The following is a 24,858-nucleotide window of genomic DNA, read 5'->3' on the forward strand; positions in this document are numbered from 1 at the left end:
CTGTGCTCTGTGTTTAGAGAAATATCCATAAATGTTGGTGTTAGGAAGAATATGCACCAGTGCTATCTACAATAGTCTGCTGTGCCTGTCTGTCAGTTCTCCCACGCTCCACCAATATCCAGTGCTAGATGAAAATCAGACCTGCTAACGTGTTTGCAATCATGTCACCTACTAGTGGCTGGTAGTTCACAGAGGGTAAACTCAATACACCACACAAGCAACAGCATTTCAAAGATTATTGCTTGTCATCTAGTAACCAATGTTCATCCTCCATAAAAGATTCAGAGTGAAATTTACTCATGTGCACAGGTCCGATGCACCACTTAAGCCCTGAGATAGTGTTTCTAGAACACTGCATGAATGAGTGCTAACACTAAGAATTAAAACAGCAGGGGATTTTCCCCTGTGGTTAGAAATGGGAAAGACTTGATGACATAAAATGTGTCTGCATCTGGGAAATGGTTGTTTCAGTAATGGGAGATGGCTTGAAACACTCAGGGCTAAAAGGTTTCAGAGTAAGAGTCGTGTTAGTCTGTATTTGCAAAAAGAAAAGGAGTACTTGTGGCACCTTAGAGGCTAACCAATTTATTTGAGCATAAGCTTTCGTGAGCTACAGCTCAGAGTAACATCCATGGGAGTTCTGTGCTTATCACTTTTGCCATTGTTCTTCCAAACAGAATAAATATGCATTATTAATTATCCCACATATATCTGCATACAGCTCTGACAGCCAGGAAAGAGAGACCATTTGTTCAGCCATTATGGATACAACTTTGAGATATCATTTCTGAATTGCAAGCAGTGAGGAGAGAGGATTTGTGGGAGGAGTAAGAAATAAGCAAGCCAAGGCCCTAAAAGAGATGCCATGACGCAGATGAGATTCAGCAGTGAGGAAAGGGGTTACAGCAACTCTATGAAAAAGAGCTCCCTGCTCCACAAAAATGTTCCATCCTTGGTTCTCTCTTCTCCTCCCTTTCTCTCACACACCCAAAAAAGAAAAGAAAAACAACCAACTTTTTTGGGGGGTTAAGATTTGTAGATTTTATTTACTTGGGGGATTTCTACAGTAACACCAGAGGAAACCACTGCTTACATTGAGCGCTTTCTACACCAGCTGTGAGGTGCCCAGAGGTGTATTCTCAGTGCAGATTTAAACCACGACGGCAATGAGACAATGCTTAGACTTGCAGAATAAAAGATCTCAAATGGGTAACCCAAGTTCACAGCCTAGCCCCATCCAGCTGCTTGAAGTTCTGCAGTTTAATCTGTTTGGTGGCAAAGTCTCATTTTTCAGGTTCTCTCTCCCCTTGCCTCCAGTAGAAGCAGAGCCTAAATCCTGTGCTGCAGAAGATATCAATACTGTCCATTCACACTCTTGGTGTTGCTATTCACAAGTCTTAATAAGCTATGTGCAAACACTCAGCTGCCAGCACACATGCCCACTTAAAGATGCATGGCCTACTCTTCTGAGATTAAGGGTGCTCAGTATTTTTATGAACTCAGTGGCAGTGGAGGTGCTCAGCAAGAAAATCAGCTCACTGCAATTCAGCTCTCAAAAATCCATATCTGCTCTGCTATATTTTTTCACCTTTGATTCTTTTTAAGTGGTAGTTACAGCACATAATGTAACAAGTACGACTTGGAAAGCTTTGTTTGTGGCCAGCATCTGAGATGGAAGAAAGGGACTGGTGCACCACAGAAAAGAGGGCAGAGTCCCCTTTTCATGAAATTATAAACATCTTAGCTGTGCCTAAAAACTGACTTTGTGTTTAATAAAGTAGAAAATTGTTCAGTGTTTTGAAAATGTAAGCTACAATCAATGTGGATTTGGGTAATTAACTTGCAAACCTTTAATTGCAATTGACAGGTGCTGACATCTTATAGCAATTGGCATAATTTGAGACACTAGCAGGACACACTAAGCTCAGTCCCAAATGCTGCAGCTTTTCAGCAATGTGGGAGGCTTGTGATGAAATTTTAAAAAGTCTTATTTTTGAACAGTTGATTCCTGGAAAGAACATTTCTGCCCAGACTGCAACAAGGGAAAGTGGAGGGAGCTTTAACAGAACTGCCAAATCAGGGCTGTTCCAGCATTTCCAAAATGAGCTACTTTTTTGATTAATAAACACATTTTCATTTTGTGTTTAGGACAGATCCTCCCCTTTTCTGCCTTTTTGCATTTTTACAGAATGTGCCAATAAGTAGCAGGTAACCTGTGGGGACTGAACCCAGATTGTGTGTGTACAGAACCCAGGTGATTGTGCAAGTTGTTTGAGTATTCTCTTAATGTCCATAGAAATCATATTCTACTGAGAACCTCTCTTCAGGTGTGAGGCAGCTCTTCTCATTTGCTGTAATTATGGCCATCTGTGACATTCCCCTTGAGGACTGCTGCAATTCCATGCAAATTACACCGTAATGTTCATCATGCCAACTGCACCATACAGACTTTATTGCACATTGCTCAAACATATTTGGGGTTGGTGTTTTTTTTTTTTTTTTTTGCAAAACACCACAACACACTGTACAGAACAAACAATTTAACTCTGGTAATTTATTTTGTCACATCACAAAACATGAGCATTGTACATTTGATTTTTCTAATTGGAGTGATCCCCACATAATGGAATAAAACTCCTCTTACTGAACACCAGGAGCTCCAACCAAGATAGAGGAAAAGAACCTGCTCGCTACATAACTTTGTGCCCTGTACATTTTCCTCTCTAGTACCCTGTACAGAAAGCTGTTTTCCAACTCCAGTAGTACAGGAGCCGTAAAGTGTACACGAAAGGAGACAAGAATGGCTCGTTGACAAACCTGTACAATTGCTAATCCCACTGGATGGAAACAGAAAGCTGAGATATTCAACAGAAAGCCAGTGCAGGTTCTGTTTGTATAGATCAGTACCATTTAGCTAGATCTATAGGTATAGATCAGGATTTTTTTTTAGAAGTTTGTGGGTGGTACTAACAGCTTCAAAGTTACATTTTAGACTTTCAATTCCAAATTCCCATAGAAAACACTGTAGGGCAGAAGCTGCCCATTTATGTTTAGGGTTGGGATATCACAGAACACGAGGTTTCCAATTTCCAATAATAAACGCATGGAAGTTACCACCTAGGTCTGTTCTATTTTCAGTTTTACACATTGGCAGAGCCCATGACATGGATGCATGAACAAAATTATTTTAGCGCAGTCAAACTAGTAATACTAATTTTAATGAAACTGGAGAAAGTAAAATTCCTGCTGTTTGTACTCACGCCTGCATCAGGGATTTTAACTGGCCCTGACCAAGAGAGAGTTCATTGTAAATATTTAAATGACTATAAAGCATTGCCACTCTCACACCTATTGTAATGATTCCTTCTTGTCAGAAGGAACATACATGTGACAGAAGATTTTCAAGTCAAAGATTGCATAATACTCAGCATTTATGTAGTGCTTTTAATCTTCAAAGTACTTTCTAACCATTAATTAATCTTCAACATCCCTGTGAGGTAGGTAAGTATTGTTTCCATTTTATAGGAGAAAGGTGACCAGCCCAGTGTCATACAATGAGTCCAAATGGAATTGGAACACAGTAGTTACTGGCTACTAGTCCTCCATTCAGAGCCTACTTCTCAAATTCTGAACTAGTTTTGCAAAATGTTTGCCATTTACAGGAAACCACTTGTTCACCGTACACAGTTGCAACAGCACCCATTCATGAACTAATTTCTGGCTGTACTACATGTTGCTGTAGTGTAACATGCAGAACTGTTGCAGTTCTGTTGTAAACAGCTGTGTCTTAGTTGCATGGCCCAAGGATGACGACAACAAAAAAGTACAAAAAGGTTTCTGATTATTGAAGTCCCACACCTCATACTCTTCTCTAAATTATAAACCCTGCCCCTGTAGTAGTGAAATGGCTAGGACATTTTTGGTTCAGTCTAAAGCATGAGAACAGTCTTTGCAAACAACGATAATATTTTAGAGGACTCAGTACTTATTGGAGTTGCTTTTTTAGTAAACAACCAAACAAACCCAAAACATTCCTGCAAAGCAAAAAGCAATTGCTTTTGTTCTTGTTATTTTGGATCTGGCATGGCAGATTTACTTGCTCTGTGACAGGTTTGTATCCTGAAGAGACATCCTCCCTTCTCCAAAGCTCTAACTCTATCTACTCTGACAAAAAGCAAAGTGCTGTTATTTAGAGATAAAACTTTTATCAACAAATCCAGAAGAGGCATTCTTAGTTACAGCTAAAAGAGTTTTATCACTGGTACTGCACCATGTTACTACTTACCTACTCTTCTGTGCTTAAAAATATCTTTCTCAATGGTCACACCAGTAAGGAACACACAGCAGCAGCTGGCAGCTCCACTCCAGTTTCAGTAAAAAGGCACAGTATTTTTTTTGGTACTTTGTCAATTTCATCTTATGATGGAGGAAATCTCTATTTTTTCCCTTTTAATAAGATCTGGCACCTACAGTCAAAGAGATGCACTAAGAAGCGTAACATAATTATGGAATTAAATTTAGAACTAAGAGCTCTTCTTAGACAGCTTCAATCTGCAGAATACTATGCAACATTAAAGGGCTTAGACTGGAAGAACAGATGAAAGACTGGAGGAGCACATGTGACATCACAAGTTATACTCTTAACTATACTTTTCAAGTGGCAAAGAGTCCTGCGGCACCTTATAGGCTAACAGACGTATTGGAGACGTATTCACCCACGAAAGCTTATGCTCCAATACGTCTGTTAGTCTATAAGGTGCCACAGGACTCTTTGCCACTGTTACAGATCCAGACCAACACGGCTACCCTTTTTACACTTTTCAAGAGTATGAGCAGAACAAGAAACAAGGAATCAGTTTTATGTATGAATCAAAGTACTCAGTAACTCACTATAGGATATAATGTTTCAGAGCTTGCTTTTGGGTTAATTCATTTCCCACAGGCATCTGTCATTCATCCTCAACAGGTACCACATCTGCCAAGTTTGAACACTGAAGACCTGGTTCTGATCTCAATTTACAATGGGGTAAATCAGATGTTATGCCACTGAAATTAGTGATATTACACCACTGCAAATGAACTCTGAAAAGGTCCTATAAAAGAAGAAAAATATGGAGATATTTTTCATATCTTTCTTGATTTCCAGTTCATTTTAATCATATGCCAACAGCAAGCAGCAATCTCTCCACCTGCTTTTAGGTGGTTCATTAAGACAATACAGAGCTGTGCAAATCCTATCATCACCACAAAGCAGATGGACTCTACTATTCCAACAAAAAATACTGAGATCCTTCCTGGATGTTTCTGATCACACTCCCACTAACTAAACAGATCAATCCAGGAGCATCTGTGGAATAAAAAAAATCTAATACCTAATAATAATTTCTTTTTAGATCACTCATTGGGTTGGAGCCCTAGCTTCTAAATACCAAATCAAAGCCAAAGAGACAGAGAGAGTGTGTTTTCTATATTATTTTGATTCATATTTGCAATACACTGATGTAGGTAAAGAGATAAAAGCTCTATTCCATCAAGTAGAAAAACAGCTTTATCTGTAAACAAGATTGTAGTATACAAAATGGAGAATGAGTAATGTAGAAAAGATAAGGTAGGTGCTCCTATTCACCAGCTTTCATAATACCAGAAAAATGGGCAACCAAGGAAATTAAAAGGCAATAGATTTAAAAATCTGATCAACAGGAAAGACTTTTACACAAACATAATTAACATGTGGAACTCACTACCACAATACATGGAAGTCAAGGTTTTTTAAAAAATCAGACATTTATATTGATAGTGAAAAGTATCCCCAAATGCATTAGATATGATAAAATTCTATAAAGGTTGTAATTCAGGGCAAATGCCAAATCACTAAATGCACAGGATTCAGTAGATGGAATTCAGTACATACTTACCCTATGTGCTGATTGTTCCATAATCATCCATTATGAGGCCATTTTTCTGTGGAAGCATCTGGAACTAGCTGCTGACAGAGACACAGTATGGTGCTAGCTGGACTATCTGTTTGGCTATACCTATCCTATGCAAAGAAACTGAAGCAAGCCCTGTTTTTGACTAGAGAAGTCACATGTGGAGTTATAGGCCAAGTGACCCAACCCACAACTTTCTTGAAACCAAACAGTGTAAAAATATTAAAATAAAAATAGATCAGAAAATAACACATGGTTAAAAAAATCGAATACATAAAAAGAACAACCTAGTGCTGGGCACTCTGTGCATCAATAATACAAGAGGTTTTCCTGTTAATACATAAAAACACACAGAAAAACTGAACAAGTATGTGCAGGGTTCTGATAGCATTACCAACAACTCTGTGGGTGCACCGGTGAGGCCCTGAGTACATGTACAGCACTGTGCTAGTCTTTAAAGTTATGTTTGCACACTCAGCCAACATACACATGGTAAACGAAGCAGTTCCCTCTCCAGATACTGCAGTGACTCAATGAGGCAGTGTCTAAGAGAGGCCAAAGATATCAACCACTTGGAAGTAAATGTTTGCCATGCCCATGTGATGGACAACAGGGCTCATTTCTGTTTAAACACAAACAGTGCAATCCTACTTCAAGCCAGAATGTGCTGTCCTTTACAATGGGCAACTTACAATAAGCAATCAGCATGTGTGCTTCTTGAAGGGAAAACATTTCAGTGAGGAGAAAGATTTCAGGTTCAAGCTTTCCAGGGGCAATATAAATAATAGTGAGGTTAAAAAAAAAAAAAAAAAGAACCTGAAATTCACCTAAATCCCTCATGAGCAGCCAATTCATATTGTGTGTGTCTTCTGTTCAGGTTCTTATACCACACCAAGTATCAATATACCTAAGCACTCCCATTCTCTGCTCCTCACTTTCAATTCTGTCCTTTGATACTGGCTCTCTATATTTTACTTTTCCTTCTGAATTTTAAGATGAAAAAATACAGCATTTTTGTTTCTACTTAATAATAAACACAAATAACAGATATACAAACTCTATTTACAAGGGTACTTGTATTAACATCAGACTCTGGATGGCTTTACTGCCACACTCAAGCCCTGTATGTATACTGTATTGTATATATCCATACCACACACAAAGCTATACACACTAATAGGGGAGAGTGCAGACTTTAGGCACCTGTGAGTGTGTGAAATACACGTTTAAAAATACAGTACTTCAATTAAAAGCAAGTGAAGGGAGGTGCGTTTCTGCTCTTGGGCACCCATGTGGCTGAGCTGCATGGATGGGATTCAAGAACATGAAGCTTAAATAAATGACATCCAAAGTCAATGCGAAGCACATTATGTCATGGGACCTCCAGTGGGCTCTGAAACAAACACATGTGATGACAGCTGATACATTGTTGGAGTTATCCCTCTAAAGAGCTTTCTTTAGTGCAACAACTCCTAGGAGTGATGGAGCTTTGTGCTATTTTAAAGGACAGACCCAGACATGTGGGAGATACTTTCACTAGACAAGGAGAAGGGACTCTGCCTCCCTCACACCACATGACCTAGCCTAGCCGTTTGATTTTGGGTATCTAAAGCACCTAACGTGCACCCTTTGACAGTTCGGAGAGCCCTTCTGAGAAAATGCAGCTCCTCAGTTTAGGGCTTCAGTTTGCCCTCCTTCACTAATCTCTCATTGAGCTGGCAGAGCTGTTTCAGGAAGCCATCATTGGGCCCAATCTCCCGCTTCTGCCGGACAGCGCTCACAGCGGACTTGACCTCCATGTTCTGGCGAAGCATCAGATAAGCAATGACCAGTGTCGGGGAGCGGCTGTAGCCTTCACGGCAATGCACAAATACCCGGCCTGTACAGGGAGAACATACAGAAAACAACAAATTATAACTCGGAAGCACTACAGAAACACCTTTGATGGAAAGATGAATGAACAGAGTAACACTGGTCCTTCAGCAACCCAATGACTGAATTTTGAATGGTCTCAGCTAGAAGACAGGTACTGTGTCTCTGTTAGCAGCCACGTTACCATCCAGCAGACTGCAAAACAATTACACATTATAAACACCTGTACAAATTAAAGCAGAAAATACCATATTTGTTTCCAAAGAGAGAGGAATTGTACTCCTTCCATTTGCTAAATTCCTGCAATCTTTCAGTCTAGAATAAGGGTAGCAGCCTGCAGGACTCCCTAACTTCATCTTCTGCAGAAGAACCAATGTGGTAGAGAAATTAAAAACACAGAATTAAAAGTATGCAAGGCTGCAGATGCATGGTATAAACAGAGACTCAGTTGTTGTTTGGATATAACATTTCACAAAACAAGATACACATCCTTTACGCTGTAATCCTAGCACTTCCTATGTCTCTACCTCAGTTACACCTTCCCCTGCTACTGCCACATCTCTGCTTCTGAAGTCACATTAGCATGTATCAGAGTAGCAGCCCTGTTAGTCTGTATTCACAAAAAGAAAAGGAGGACTTGTGGCACCTTAGAGACTAACACATTTATTTCATGCATCCAATGAAGTGAGCTGTAGCTCACGAAAGCTTATGCTCAAATAAATTGGTTAGTCTCTAAGGTGCCACAAGTCCTCCTTTTCCATGAGCATGAAAGCACTCTCATTTTAGAGAAGCTGCCTGTTCAGCATACAGGATACAAATGAAGGTGCTGACTATGCAGCACCAATAGCCAGCAGAACCCAGTTACAAAACATACCTGCACCAAGAGCACACAGAATGCAGCCAGCTGACTGATACAGGATTCTGAATGCTATTACTCCAGCTATTTGTGGGGAATGTGCTGTAGATAAATAACCAAAAAGAAATTAAATAAAATATCACCTCCCTTCTCCCTGTTTGAAATCTGGCCCAAGCTGGTTTGCTCTCAGGTGGCTTCTCACTGGCCCATGTTTCTAAAGACAGACCCTCTCCCTAAACACAGGGGAGATGGGAGATGCTGACCCAAACAAACCCATTGCAGAAGCAAGAGGACAGAGGAATCACACATTTCTCTCATAAAGAAAAGGAGGACTTGTGGCACTTTAGAGACCAAGAAATTTATTTGAGCATAAGCTTTTGTGAGCTACAGCTCACTTCATCGGATGCATGAAAGCCAGTTTACTTTGAACTGCAGCAGAGAAAAGGCTCTTAGCATATTTGCCTTGGGCTATTGAGATCCTTGAGGGAATTTTTTAGGAACATCAGCATTGCAACCTTTGTGTTAATTTAAAGGCTGATCTCCTAACCACTCTCCTTTATGTCTATAATATTTATTATTGGAACTCGGTGCCACTTCCCTTTTCATCGTTGCTCATCATTGCAGTATTGGAGAAAAGTTATCACTATCCCTCCAGGAACCAAAGAGAGGATAGGTTTCAGAGTAGCAGCCGTGTTAGTCTGTATTCGCAAAAAGAAAAGGAGTACTTGTGGCACCTTAGAGACTACAATCCTGTCCTGATAGTGCCTATCACCTCCAGAGAAAGGGAAGTGCCTAGAAAATGTAAAAGGAAACATAGTTTGATAGCATCCTGTCTGGCAAGAACTCACTTATCAATAGCTGGGATGTGAAATCCTCACTTCTGTATTGTTTTGTCATTATAGTTCCCACTTTGCTATTGCTTGTCTGTATAATCTCTGTCTGGTTCTGTGATTGTTTCTGTCTGCTGTATAATTAATTTTGCTGGGTGTAAACTAATTAAGGTGTTGGGATAGAATTGGTTAAATAATCATGTTACACTATGTTAGGATTGGTTAGTTAAATTTCAGGAAAATGATTGGTTAAGGTATAGCTAAGCAGAACTTAAGTTTTACTATATAGTCTGCAGTCAATCAGGAAGTGGGTGTGTGTGTGGGGGGGGAAAATGGGAACAGGGAATGGGGGTGGGGAAATTGGAATCATGTTTTGCTAAAGGGGGAAATGGGAACAGGGAATGGGGGTAAGGAAATTGGAATCATGTTTGGCTAAGGGCAGGAAGGGAACAGGGACACAGGTGTAAGATCTGTGGTGTGGATAGTGACTTGTCTGAAAAAGGAAGGGGGGTGAAGCCAATTAACTCCCTGCCCTACCATACAATACAAATAATTTTAATAATGGATTCATTTAATAACTGGAATGGACCTTTAACCTAGTTAAAAATCTATTAGTTTTTGGATAATAACTAGACTGGTAGGTCAGAAGTTGCTTAACAGCACCTGAGACTTAAGGAGCCCCATCAGAATTAACAAAGGCACTGACAAATGACTGAACATTCAGAGTCATTTTGTCACTGGTATTCACATTTCTGTGAGCACTATCCAAATTGACCAGGTGCAGCAGGACTTCCGTGCCTCTGTTACAGTTCACCCCAATTGCCTGAACCTGCTAAACTCTCCTTGCTGGTGCAGGCCTGTTTCTCTGGCTCACAAAGCTACTAGGAAGAGGTAAATTCTTGCTTTTGGAATTCATCAGATTGACCAAACTGTAAACTGTCAATCCCTTAACCCCCTACCAAAAAATAAAAATATGCCAAAGGCAGATCCCCCTGGACTCCCTAGAAAGAGTTCTCTCTCCCCCTCTGCAAAAGACTCTTCAGCTGTTCAGATGTGGGCTGAGAAAGTCATTGGGAGCATGTGAAGAAATATGAAGTAAGTAGAAATAATGAGTTGATGAGAAGCACAAGCTGACCTACTGCACTCTGTACTTCTAAGCTTTCAGTATAGAGGAGGCCCATGTTACAAGCTTTGCTTTGCAGCATCGCTAAGCTTATCTCAAGTTTTCCTGGGACTCTGGGGAGCAGCAAGGTATCTAATATTATACCAGAACTTCCATTTGAAAATGTTTAAGATAATTTGGTGCAGCAGAAATTCCAGGGGGCACATACCATAACCAGATAATCCATCTGAAGTGAGAGTTCTCAGAGCTAAATATCTCATGACTCATGGATTGTTTCTTTTAATCAAGCAGCAGTCTGTTTATTCAAACCAGACATCTTTTATCTATGTTCTGATCCTCTGACCAGTGACAGTGTTTGGAACCAGCACGGAAAAGTGTCACCCTTTCCCTCTCTCTTTAATAAAGTCCCAAAGAAGTGTTTAATCTGAGAAGCTGCTACACCAATTCCCAGTTACCATTTCTTCTTGCTCAGAAACACTCTGGCGTTACTACAATACCTTCTGCAGACTCTTTTGGATTACTCAGCACTCAACTTGCTTTATACCTTCAAAGCACTGAACAAACATTAATTAATGCCCTTACAATTTCACTCATACTAAGGACTGTCACATTCAACTCTAGAGTAGATTAACCCTGCCCTCTGTACAAGCACTGGGGCCTTGGTAAAGTCTATAATCTTCTCCTGATGAGGAAATTGTACAGATGGCCCAAATTCATGTCTGTCTAGAGGCCATCTCAATTGGTGTAATTTATACCTTCTTCTGTACCACGCCCTCATGTGTATATTACAGAATCTTAGACTGTGTAATTTACACCCAATCCTACATGCCATCTCCAAATTTAGCCCACTAAGAATAAAAGAGTAAATTGATACATCTCACTTCACATCTGGCCCCATGATGAGTAAAGCAATGAGCAGGGCATTCTAAGGGCATGTACAGGAGACCCTAGAGGAGAAAGAAGCAGCACTGAGTCAGTTGTGTTAAAATATCTAAAAATGTCAGCGATTCCCCTAATATGCATAAAACCTGCTGCCTTCGCACTGGAGTTTTTGGTCCTTATCTTCTGTCCTACTTTCTGAGCATTCATGCTACATCTAAAGATGACCAAGTAAACAACAGAGGAACAATGAATCAAATCCTAAAAAGTCTGCCTGTTTTTGGTGACTGGGGTGCAGATAGTAAATGCTGTTCAATGTAGAAAAGTGTTAATTAATCTGTGAGAAAGGAACCAATTGGGAAAATGCTGGTATGACTTCTCATTTCCAGCTGCGGGAAACAGAACATAATTTGCAGGGGGGAAAGAGATTAAATGAAAAGCACTGAAGACAGCAGAATTAACTTTTTTCAAAAAACAACAACTTTTATTGCACAGAAGTCAGCAAAATAAATGGAATACCTTCCTAATATCACTATTCAATGTAGGAAACTGCTGTTGCTGCCACATGGGATGTTATGTGACCACAAATGGGAGAGGAGATGCTTTGTATGATGTGAATGGGAGAGGAGCTGCCCCCAAAACACTCTTTCAAGAGGTTGTCCATACACTGACGGTGTTTATAAAGCTCTGTTTCAAAGCAACAATCATACAGTGCATGGTCAAAGAAAGGTTTGTGAAAACATATTTTAAACCCCTCAGTCCAGGACAGAAGAGTGAACACATGGCATAACAAGTTCCTGAGGCTAAAGGGGGTGGGGGCTGATACACTGGGCTTGGGATATTATCTTATTCCTAGAATTCCTTGCTTCTGGAAAGAACAGAGGGGTGAAAAACAAGGATATTCCCTCTGAGCCTTCTGCAAATAGAGCTGCTGACAGAGGAAACAGCTGCTCAGAATGGATTGGTGGATGAAATCTGTGGATCATAATTTAACTGACTTTAGCTGTATTTGTTTAAAGAGTGTGAAAACTTATGCCCACTGTCAGGATATTGGATAAGGAAAAGGCCATGTTCAGATGCATGGGAGCTTATGATGCAATAATAAAATACCCTTTTTAAAAAAGGGAGAATTCCTTCACAGTCATATAAAATATAATAGGAGTACTTGTGGCACCTTAGAGACTAACCAATTTATTTGAGCATGAGCTTTCGTGAGCTACAGCAGCTGTAGCTCACGAAAGCTCATGCTCAAATAAATTGGTTAGTCTCTAAGGTGCCACAAGTACTCCTTTTCTTTTTGCGAATACAGACTAACACGGCTGTTACTCTGAAACATATAAAATATAATATGCCCACTACCCCTGCTACCAGGAAGAAGAAAAGATCTAGAAATAGGTAAGTGAGCTCCTAACCAAGGAGAGAGTGGGTTTTTAACAATTCACAAACAATAGGGGGCAGGTATTTAAAGATATTTAGATTCCTAGTGGGATTTTCAAAAATACATAGGTGCCTAAGGCTTAAGCCGGGGTAATCAATTATTTTTTGTCAAGATCCAAATTTCTTGGTCAAGGTATACTCAATGTCCAGACTCCAGAGAAAAGAATATAAAAATAACAACAATAATGATAACAAGTAAATAAAAAGATTTTGCAGTCCGTTCCAAAACATCTTGTGGTCAAGATTTGGCCTGCAGTCTACATATTGACTACCTCTGCCCTATGCTAAGAAATTATCCACTCTTGCATGTGTTATTTGCATTTAATCTGCATCTCTAATATTAGCTTATGACTTGAGTGTTGCATTTTGCAATGTTCATCCTGACTCTGATTTATGATTTTTACTGTCTTGAATTAGTGTTTGGGTCCTGCATTACTTTCCAGATTTTCCATTCTGATCCACTAATATGTTCAGGAAATATTAAAGCCTCTCTTCCTAGCACAGCATTTCCAATATTATTTTCCTTTACACTTTCATTGCTAAGATGCCCTAGCTGTTTTACTCTCCCCAAATCACCCACTGTTGTGGCAGTTTTCCATTGTTTCATACATTGCGGGGCTCTGTTCATAGAGAGCAAATTCTTCATTGTATATTCAAGTGCCCTAAACTCCTCACCAAGAGGTCTAAATCCTAATCTGAATGCTTTGGTTTCTGTTCTACTGAAAAACTGAGGAAAGAAAAAAGGAATATTTTAAACAATGAAACAAATGGCCAGTAAATTCACATACTGGCTAGAAAACAGGGCAGAGAGACTCTTGGAGATACCTTACCATCCTTCTGGGACAGCGCACTGTCAATAAAGTCAGCTGCCTCCTCAAAATAGCGACTGAGGTTAAATTCTTGGGTATCATTAGCTTTAATGCCATGGTAGGTGATGCCTGTGCCTTCGTAGAACTCTGCATTAGTGTTCACATGCATGAAGGATTTCCCCTCAGCTGCGTTCAGGATGTGGGTGATGCCCAGGCGCTGCAGTCTCATGATATTCTTGGCTATGAACCTGGAAAGTAACAAGTATCAAGAAAAATTGGGGCTCAGCAAATCACATAATCAGAGGCCAAACTCTCAGTATTTTCAAGTGCCCTCAGAATCTATAACAAAGCCCCCTGCTGTCCACAGAATCATAGAAACGTAGGACTGAATGGGTCATTTAGTTCAGTCCCCTGCACTGAAGCAGGGCTCAGTATTAACTAGACCATCCCCGACAGGTGTTTGTGGAATCTCCATCATTGGAAATTTTTAAGAACAGGTTAAACAACCTCCCTTTGTAATTTGTTCCAGTGCTTAACTACTCTTACAGTTAGGAAGTTTTTCCTAATGTCTAATCTAAACTTCCCTTGCTAAATTTAAGATTACTTCTTGTCCTGTCCTCAGTGGTTAAGGAGAATTAATTTATCACTCCCCTCTTTATAACACATGGACTCTTATCACCTTTTTATCTTCTAGGTGCTTACAAATTGATTGTTTGATTATTTGCTCCATTATTTTTCCAGATACCGAAATTAAACTGACTGGTCTATAATTCCCTGGGTTGCCCGTATTCCCCTATTTTATAGATAGGTACCATATTGCCCTTTCCCATCCTCCACAAGTTCTCAAGGATATTGCTACTATCTGGTGATAGTTACTCAACACTCTGCACTCACCAGCGAGTCTCCTACAGATTTTTGTCTCAAAAGTTTATCATATTTTTAGCCTGTTCACACACAAAAGGTTCAACCCTTTGCTCCATATTATTCAATATAATGAAGCTACTGAGAGCTGATGTGACAACACGTGCTGCAGTGCCAGGATTATACAGCCAGCTCCCCGCTCTCAGTCTCAGCTGAAATCAGCATCTGGCAAAAGATGAACCCAAGCAAAAGGGAGGCTATAATTTTAGGAAAATGGAAACATTTTGAAGTATTTGCCTCATTGTCCATACACTGTAAAAGTCGGTCCACAGCTTATAGGTCCCTTCAGATTCCTCAGTTCTATCAGATACCAAAAAACACATGGTGGCCAAAAAAAACAAAAACCCCAACAACCCCCAAAACAAAAAAACATTTCCATCTGCAACTGGCCAGAAGACTGCACCCCTCGTGTCGGGTACAGACCTGGGCATGATGATACATGTGTTCATGCCCTCCAAGCTTGATTATCACAATGCATTAAATGTAGGAATGAAGACACATGACCTAAAAAAACTCCAGCTGGTACAAATGGCAAAAGCCCATCTGCATAGCAACACGAGCGACCATGAATCTATCATGACAGTGCCCTACTCTCTGCATTAGAATTTATATTAGGGATAGGCAAAGTAGTTCAAAGGGAAACAGAAACCACCAACATCCTCCATCCCAAATCTTCACCTGCTTTTGGAAACAAAATCAAACCAAACTTTCAGGGTTCTGAACCTTTCAGAGAACTCCCCTACTCACCAGCCCCATTTGTGTACATTCATTTTTCAGAAGTCTCATCCAGGACTGGAACCAGAAGAGCTGAACTATGGTGAAAAATCAGCTTTCACCATGTTTCTAGCTGGGTCTGGAAGCACAAATCTCATGGGAAAGCTGCTTTTCTCAAGAGCCCTGGCCCCATTTAGCAGACACAAGAGGTTTTAATAGTGGTTGAGCTTTAGATAAACATATGTGCAGTATATTTTTGGATGGATTTCTAAGTTCTGGCAAGGTGCCCACAGCTTTTAGGTGGACGCCTTTTTATTAGAAATCTAAATAGATAAATAAAATCTGAATTAGTAAACTGTACCCAAACTGAACCCACACTCTGGATTTTGAGGTTCCCCAGAAATTAGTTCACAGTTACCACATAATAAAATGTTAGATAATGAACATATAAACCTTATCCTTTTCCCCTGTGACTGTTCCCCTTTTTCAATGAGTGCACATTGCAGATGAATCCTCATGTGTGAGCAAATTTTCTACATGTTCTGCCATATGTACCCAATAATCATGGCAATGGGCCATATCATTTTAAAGACTTTCATCTATTAGCCAAACAAAAGTTGGCTAATTTTCTGTCTGGCAGGATAACAGCTGTGCCAGGGGATAAGCCTCAATGCCAGGGGAATTCTGCTTGGAACAGAATAGTAAATGCTATAAAAACAAGGCCAAAAGAAAAAATGTTCATTCTGTAGTGTATGCCTTGTCCTTTCTTCTCATACCTGACATTTGTACTGATGGAAGTCCTTTGGGTTTTGAAGGAATAAGAGAGCTTTAAGGACATTAGGAACTCCTGTGTCTGAGAACCACAGACTAGGTTATCAATAACACTAGAGGCTGGTCTCTAATCCTTACACAGTAAATGAGTTTGAGAGTTATACCTAAGGTTCTTATCAGTACACTTAGTGGAAGCACAGAGCAAAGCTTGGCCTCTGCTTATTGTAGAACAAATAAATCCATTTTCAAACAGTCCCAGAAAATCCCACTTCCTACATTTCAGTTTCATTGTATTGCCTTCAAACATTGGCTCCTGAGAAACAGAGCAAGGAGATGGTCTCTGGGAAAGGAAAGCAGGATCAGCTTCTTTTCCCCTAAGAAGCTCATGGAATCTTATCTGCTCTGAATATAGAACTCTCCCCATTCTGGCCCTGTAATATTACAATAGCTGTTACCTGAGTGTGTCTTTCTTCCTACCATAGATCACTTTTACCTTCCACAAAATTCAAGTCCTAAAGGCACATATGGCAGCAGTTAATGGTAAATAGTCCTAAGTAAGACTGTAATGCAACATCACTCATGCAGCCAGCCAACCCAACAAATAAAGAGTTATAGTCCAAGCCTTGCTACAAGACAGAATTCACTAATAATTTCTCCATTCTGCCTACCAGTATCCCCAGTGACAGCACAACTCAATTCTTATTGGGATATTCATACACGTCAATTTTCTTTTCACCACCTCTACCAACAGCTTAATCATGTGAGCAACACACCAACAAAAGATTAACTCTGCCCTATAATTAGTGGGCAACCATTAACAACTCATTTATCTTAGCCTGCCTATTGCCATGGGATGACAGGCCCAAATACATACACTTTCTATATACAATAAATGCAGGATAAACTGAAGTGTACTTCCAGTTGGAACAAGTACTTTCTAAAATTCCCCTACTCAGATGGGCACCATGAACCAGACTCAGACGTCCTTAGCAAGATCTTGTTACCAAATAATGACAGGTTTCAGAGTAAAAGCCGTGTTAGTCTGTATTCGCAAAAAGAAAAGGAGGACTTGTGGCACCTTAGAGACTAACCAATTTATTTGAGCATGAGCTTTCGTGAGCTACAGCATCCGATGAAGTGAGCTGTAGCTCACGAAAGCTCATGCTCAAATAAATTGGTTAGTCTCTAAGGTGCCACAAGTACTCCTTTTCTTGTTACCAAATACATATTCTGGAGATGTGGCTTGAGGTGCTTATAGGTTTCCAAAACACAGTTTGAAATACAACACTGTTTCTCTGCCAGCAGTGCAGAAGTGATGCTGTTACATATGCAAGATTTGCTTGCTTTTTGACAGAACAGCAATTTTCACAGGACACAGATTTCGGCAGTAAAAAAGGGAAAAAAAAAAAAAAAAAAAAGATAAATGGTCCATGTCAGCACAGGGCCAGATGAGGGGGAAATGCAAACACACAAACCAATAGGCTGAAGAGCGTTCTGTACATTTACTTTTCTATGCCAGAACATCAGTGTCTGCTCCCAGCCTGACTCTGAGCATATTATTCTTTAAAATGCTTTGGACACATTTGAGAATTGTGTATTAAGATTATCGACTGCAGCTCACTGTAAATAAAAAAAAACCCCTCACATCTAGAGCCCTGAAAATCTGCGGATATCTGCTTTATATCCATCCGCGGACCATGTTTGCAGGTTTGGACAGATGCAGGGCTCTAATCACATCCACATTAATATCCTGTAGCCCTAAGATACAGGAGATCTGGCTCTTAGACATTAATACATGCATTGGGAAAGCCTTAAACATATCCTGTTCTTTTTTAATGCTATTCAGATAGGAATTTATGATTCATTGGTACTAGTCAGAAACAATTATTTTCTGTGAAGTACCTCCTGGAGATGCAATTCAAAACAGTGTTAACACGAGGAAAATGTTGAAATTTGTTCGGTAGACTGAGGATGATCTAGAAAAATTCTGTAATCACAGAAGCTGGTTTAGATTTCATGCTGTATTTTGAATTATTCTGCTGACTTATTATCTGAAAAATATATAATTGTACTGGTCAGAAACCTGTGCAATAGTGTTTACCCTTTGTTTTGAACCTCTGTTTTGAGGAACTGGTCCTCTCTGAATGGTTAGGACTGTCTGAATATGCTTTTCAGTTATTATCCTTCGCTGTTTTATCTTTCAGAGTAACAGCCGTGTTAGTCTGTATTCGCAAAAAGAAAAGGAGTACTTGTGGCACCTTAGAGACTAACCAATTTATTTGAGCATGAGCTTTCGTGAGCTACAGCTCACTTCATCGGATGCATACCGTGGAAACTGCAGCAGACTTTATATATACACAGAGAATATTACTATTACCAGCAGGACAGTGGGGTGGGAGGAGGTATTGTTTCATATTCTCTGTGTATATATAAAGTCTGCTGCAGTTTCCACGGTATGCATCCGATGAAGTGAGCTGTAGCTCACGAAAGCTCATGCTCAAATAAATTGGTTAGTCTCTAAGGTGCCACAAGTACTCCTTTTCTTTTTGTTTTATCTTTGTGTTTTCATCAATTATTTCCTTCATCTATTATATGCGAGGTCTGTTCAGGCCTAATTTTAAAGCCTGACCTGAACTCAACTAGACCCACAGCCCATCCAAACATGACCCAAGCCCGAGAGCGTTAGTCATCTCATTTTCAGACCCAGCCCAAGCCCAGCTCGACACTTCCCCCCGAACCTGTATTACCACTGCCACTTGGTCTGGTAAAGGCTTTCTGCTCCCATGCCTGTGATCTGTCTCCGGCCACCTCATGCCCATGAAGTCAGTACAGCCACAGATGTGTGACCCCTCCAGCTGGCCACCGCCACCGCACTGGACTGTGTGTGCTGCAGAGGGAATGACACTGCTACTCGTCAGCCCACTCACACTCACACCACAGTGCAGCAAAGAGGTGGTGGCCCGCAGGAGTGGGGCAAGCAGCTGCCACCACACAGAGCCGGCAGGCAGAAGGAGGTCATCAGAGATTACCTGACCCAAGCCAGTGAGTGGTGGGTTGTTTTCAGACCCAACCAGACCTGAACCCAAAATTTGCTGGGTTCAGGTCAGGTTACAAGACTCCATATTATATGGAAAATGTAGTGCTTTGGCACTAAGTCACACAACAGAGGGACTGTTCATATTGCATTGTCTATGTTCCAATTTAATCTCACCTTTCTGAATTTCTGAGCTAAGTGAGATCCCTGAATATTCTAACACCACTCCCATTTTTAGCTTTGGATGATTCATTCACAAGAAAAAACAGACATACCACGATGTGAACTAGTCCAGTAGGTTTCAATCAAAAGTTTATTCTGAATCCAGCTAGATATTTTCATCCATCTGTTTGAATCCTGTTGCCTACATGCCACTCACTGGGCTTGTGATTTCCCTGTGTCTGAAACCCTGCAGGGACGTGTCTGCTCTAGGAAAAAAATTTTTTTTAAGTGCTTCCACTGGGCAGTGATAAATCAGGCGCTCTATCCCAAGAAGGAAGTGATCCATCCAGATCAGGGTTGATGCTTCAGTGTCAGAGCAAATAATCAAGTCACTTCATTCTCCTTGGGAGAACATTTGCCGTACTGCTGTCCAGCACTATCTTGCTGCAACGTTTGCAAAGTGCTTTTGACAACAACTCAGGAGGCATCAGAGACAAGGATTACATGAGGGCCAAAAGCAAGACGTGAACCATTCAACCCATCTCAATTCACACAGACTATCAGTGCACCATCACTTAGCTAGATTTTTTTTACATTTGTTAGAATGAAGACTCAACTGGTTCTATTGTAATGTAAGATATGACTCCAGATTTCTTCATATGGACTTGCTATACAACCTGAATTGTTAGAATTAGAACAATCATATAACAGAACATTTTTGCAGGACATAGTTTGTATGAGCTATTATGGTTGATTTAATAAGTTAAATAGACACAGAAAGTTACTTTGGGGAAAGATTTTATCAAATTAATTGGAGATCTGACCTTTCAGTTCCACAACCAGAATAAATAACTGTTTTCATTTGTCAACACATTCACACCGTTCTGACATTCTGTACTGCCACATAAGAGCAATACAAAACTTACACAGAAATCACGCTATACCATCGTCCTCCACAGTTACTTTGCTGAATGATTTAATGGATTTTGAACAGAGTCTTTAATGATAAGGCAGACATTAAAAAAAGAGAATGTCTGTACAAATGCAATGTCATTAACTTGTACTAACTCCTAGAATCCCCATTTCTACCGTGAAGATTCACGTGTTTGGATAAGGGCTTGTGCCATCCTCAACCTCCCATTACCTTTTGTTTGAACCTGCAGTGAAGTCATAATCCTAGCTTTGTGAAATCACAACATGTTGCTATGGAAATTATGAAATCCCCATTTAAAGGGAAAGTATCTTCAGTCCCTCCGCCCCCCCACAAATTTCTGATCAGCACTATCCACCAATCCAGGTGTACATACGGCACAGATTTTACATTTTAAGTCTCTTCCCAGAGAGACAAGGTGGGTGAGGTAGTATCTTTTACTGGACCAACTTCTGTTGGTAAGAGAGACAAGCTTTTCAGCTTTTCAGTCTGGCAAAGGGCTCTGGGTATCACAGCCAAATACAAGATCAAACAGCACATATTCTAACTACTTATGCTAAAGTACAGGACCATTCAAGGTGAAGTGGCCTGTTAGCACCCTGCAGTCAAAGGATAAAAAGAAAGGGGAGTTAGTGGGTTGCAAATTGTTGAAATAAGCCATATTTCATTTAATAAAGACACTGGATTTATTGCTTATTTCAACGATCTGTAACCCCTAACCCCCCTCCTTTTTGTTCTATGACTACAGGGGTGTTAACGGGTCACTTCCCCTAGAGTATGTGCTATGGGACCATTCATTCTGTCTGATCTTGTATTTAGCTGTGACACTCTGAAGGCTTGTCTTCATGTACAGTGCTACAGTGGCGCAGCTGCTAGCCCTTTAAGCCATGTCTACACTAGCGAGCTTACAGTGGCCCAGCTGTTCTGATGCAGCTGCACCACTGTAAGATCACTCATTTAGCCATTCTGTAAAACCACCACCACAAGCCACAGTAGCTATGTCAGCCCATCGACATAGTGCTGTCTATGTGGTGCATTGCTCAAGGCATGGATTTCACACCCATGAGCAACGTCGTTACACCAACATAGGTCTGTAGCGCAGACCTGGCCTGAGTACCTTTCCAGACCTGAAGAAGGGCTCTGTGTAGCTCAAAAGCTTGTCTCTCTCGCTAACAGACGTTGGTCCAAGATATTACCTCACTCATCTTGTCTCTGTAATATCCTGGAACTTACACTGCTACAACAACTAGGCTCTTACCAGCCTGCCAAAACATGATTCTCCTGTCCCACACACCAAAGGGAAGACGTATGTTCTTTTGCAACAGGCCCTAGAGGCCAACATAACACAGGAAATTAGATTGTAGAGTGGATTTATACCAAACTGTTGCTCTATCCTGTGGAGTCCTTGCTACTGTTGTGGGACACTGTTCATACACCTTCTACACACCTGATGATCTGATAAGATAAGATAACCAAGCGGAGTGCCCCAAGGGTTGGTCCTGTGGCCGGTTTTGTTCAATATCTTCTTTACCGATCTGAAGGATGGCGTGGATTGCACCCTTAGCAAGTTTGCAGATGACACTAAACTGGGAGGAGTGGTAGATACAGTGGAAGGTAGGGGCAGGATACAGAGGGACCTAGACAAATTAGAGGATTAGGCCTAAAGTAATCTGATGAGGTTCAACAAGGACAAGTGCAGAGTCCTGCACTTAGGACAGAAGAATCCCATGCACCGCTACAGACTAGGGACTGAGCAGCTAGGCAGCAGTTCCGCAGAAAAGGACCTAGGGGTTACAGTGGACGAGAAGCTGGATATGAGTCAACAGTGTGCCCTTGTTGCCAAGAAGGCTAATGGCATTTTGGGCTGTATAAGTAGGAGCATTGCCAGCAGATCGAGGGATGTGATAATTCCCCTCTATTTGGCATTGGGTAAGGCCTCATCTGGAATACTGTGTCCAGTTTTGGGCCCCACGCTATAAGAAGGATGTGGAAAAATTGGAAAGAGTCCAGGAAAGGGCAACAAAAATGATTAGGGGGCTGGAGCACATGATTTATGAGAAGAGGCTGAAGGAACTGGGATTATTTAGTCTGCAGAAGAGAAGAATGAGGGGGGATTTGATAGCTGCTTTCAACTACCTGAAAGGGGGTTCCAAAGAGGATGGCTCTAGACTGTTCTCAGTGGTACCAGATGACAGAATGAGGAGTAATAGTCTCAAATTGCAGTGGGGGAGGTTTAGGTTGGATATTAGGAAGAACTTTTTCACTAGGAGGGTGGTGAAGCACTGGAATGGGTTACCTAGGGAGGTGGTGAAATCTCCTTCCTTGGAGGTTTTTAAGGTCAGGCTTCGCAAAGCCCTGGCTGGGATGATTTTGTTAGGGATTGGTCCTGCTTTGAGCAGGCTGTTGGACTAGATGACCTCCTGAGGTCCCTTCCAACCCTAAAATTCTATGATTCTATAATAAGACAGAAAATATCATAGTATCACAATATAAATCTATGGTATGTCCACAGCTTGAATACTGCCCCATCTCAAAAAAGATATATTAATATTGGAAAAAGAACAGAGAAGGGCAAAAAAACTTACAGGTATGGAACAGCTTCCGTATTAGAAGAGATTAAAAAGACTTAGACTGTTCATCTTACAAAAGAGACAACTAAGATGTGATGTTAAAGGTGTATAAAATTATGAATGGTGTGAAGAAAAAGTGTTATTTACTCCCTTCACATAACAAAAGAACCAGGGGGCACCCTATGAAATTAATAGGCAGCAGTTTTAAAAACCAGCATACGTAAGTATTTCACATACCGCACAGTCAAGCCATGGAACAAACTGCTATGGGATGATGTGAAGGCCAAAAATGTAAGTAGGTTAAAAAAAAGAATTAGATAAATTTGTGGAGGATAGGTCCATCAATGGCTATTAGCTAAGATGGGCAGGGACACAACCCCATTTTCTGGGTGTTCCAAAGCCTCCGATGGCTAGAAGCTAGGACTGGACAACAGCAGATGGGGCACTTGAAATTGCCCTGTTCTGTTCATTCCCTCTGGAGCATCTGCCACTGGCCACTGTCGGAACACAGGATAGTGGGCTAGATGGACCATTGGTCTGATACAGTATGGCCATTCTTATGTTCTTATGGACCAAGGCAGAGCTTATTGTGTGTTTAGGATAAAGGTGGAGGTCCTAGTTTTATTTTTATTTGTATTACGTTAGCGCCTACAGACCCACCTTTTGCTATAAAGAGACAGTCCACTCCCCCAAAATCTTAAGTCTAAACAGACAAGACAAAGTTTGAGATGGGAAGCCAAGGCACAGAGCAACGTAGTGACTTGCCCAAGGTCTCTCAGAAGGTCAGAAGCAGAGCAGAGAATAGAACCCACTGTTTGGATGGAGTGAATGTAAATACCTTACAATTGAGAACAGGAACAGCCCCAGGCATTTTGCCAGCCAGGGTGGAGAATGTTGTTGGCATCCTAACCCACCTCCAAGCAGTTGAGAGAATTTAAAAAAAAAAAAAAAAAGCAAAAAGCCATCTCCTGGGCAAACAACACATTTTCTTGAATATTTCCTCCCATTTCTGTGGAGTGTCTATTGTGGAGCATAGGACTGTAGAACTTGGACTGCAACCCCCAGGACAGCTACACAGGGGGAAGGCTAGTGTGGACACAGTCACATTCAGGTCAGAGCCTAGCCAGCAAGATTTCTCATCCATTTTTAGCCCACTCTTGAATTAGCTTTGACAGCTTTTATTTTAATATCCCTCAGTTCTGGGACTTCAGGGGACCACCAAAACCCTTTAGCAAACACCATAGGGCCCTACAGCTCGGAATACACACACGCACACTCCCCTAACTGCAACCTAGGAACCATGGATGTCCAGGGCCACATAATCCTAACCCACAAACCTTTACTACCCACAACCTCCTAGGCCCCAACCAAGTTCTCACAAATATTCGGATACTGAGTTAGGAGTCGGGAGCCAGACTCCCTGGGTCACCAGCAACCCAGCTTCCCCCATACCCTCGTCTCACCCAGCCCCCGCCCTCAAATCAGGCCGGTGGGAGCCGTTCACAGCTGTGCTGGCTCGGGAAGTCACTGCCTGGGCCTCCCCCCCGCCAAAGCCTCCCCCGCACTCACGCGTTCCCCACGTGGATGCGGGGTGCCACCTCGTTGCTGTGCGCGCTGGGGAGGCTGTAGCAGCCGCTCCCGTTAGCCAGCAGGTCGTTCAGCTCCTCCACTGAGATCTGATAGTCGGACATGGCCAGATCGCAGGCCACTCCTTGCAGCCCCCACTCTTACTCCGCAGCTCCAGGCAGGGCCTTGCTTCTCTCCCCCCACGAGCGCTGGGCTGAGCCTGATAGGAGGGGCTGGGATCAGCTGGTTCTGCCAGCAACACCCAGCAGCCGGGCACAGAGGGGTCACTTTGAGCATGAAAGCTGCACGCCCCGCGGGGGTGATTTTTCCTTGCCCCGCTACTCCCCGAGTCCCGCTGCCCCCCATCCTGACGCCTCCTCCGGGGGAATCGCGCCCCACTGTCCGTCCCTCCCCTCAGCCCCCGGACAGGGCACCGCAGCCCCGGGAACCGGC

The 24,858-nt window shown here is 41.5% G+C and overlaps 1 protein-coding gene across 1 annotated transcript; it reads right to left on the reverse strand.

Moving 5' to 3' along the window:
• Positions 1–2,430: 2,430 nt before the first annotated feature.
• Positions 2,431–24,733, reverse strand: DUSP3 (dual specificity phosphatase 3). Its single transcript, XM_048830438.2, has 3 exons — positions 24,409–24,733; positions 13,758–13,984; positions 2,431–7,809 (listed from the first exon to the last, which is right to left on the reverse strand). Exons 1-3 carry the CDS (start codon positions 24,528–24,530, stop codon positions 7,604–7,606), a joined length of 555 nt encoding a protein of 184 aa, XP_048686395.1. The 5' UTR covers positions 24,531–24,733; the 3' UTR covers positions 2,431–7,603.
• Positions 24,734–24,858: the final 125 nt, after the last annotated feature.

This window comes from Caretta caretta, chromosome 27 (assembly GCF_965140235.1).
Source record: "Caretta caretta isolate rCarCar2 chromosome 27, rCarCar1.hap1, whole genome shotgun sequence".
In the NCBI taxonomy this organism is placed as follows: Eukaryota; Metazoa; Chordata; order Testudines; family Cheloniidae; genus Caretta; species Caretta caretta.

Excerpts from the sequence above, each read along its gene's own strand:
- DUSP3 (XM_048830438.2), bottom strand. The coding sequence starts at position 24,530 with ATGTCCGACTATCAGATCTCAGTGGAGGAGCTGAACGACCTGCTGGCT. Across the intron at positions 13,985-24,408 it reads CGCATCCACGTGGGGAACGC|GTTCATAGCCAAGAATATCA; the intron begins GTGAGTGCGGGG and ends GTTACTTTCCAG. Across the intron at positions 7,810-13,757 it reads TGCGCTGTCCCAGAAGGATG|GCCGGGTATTTGTGCATTGC; the intron begins GTAAGGTATCTC and ends CTCCCTGTACAG.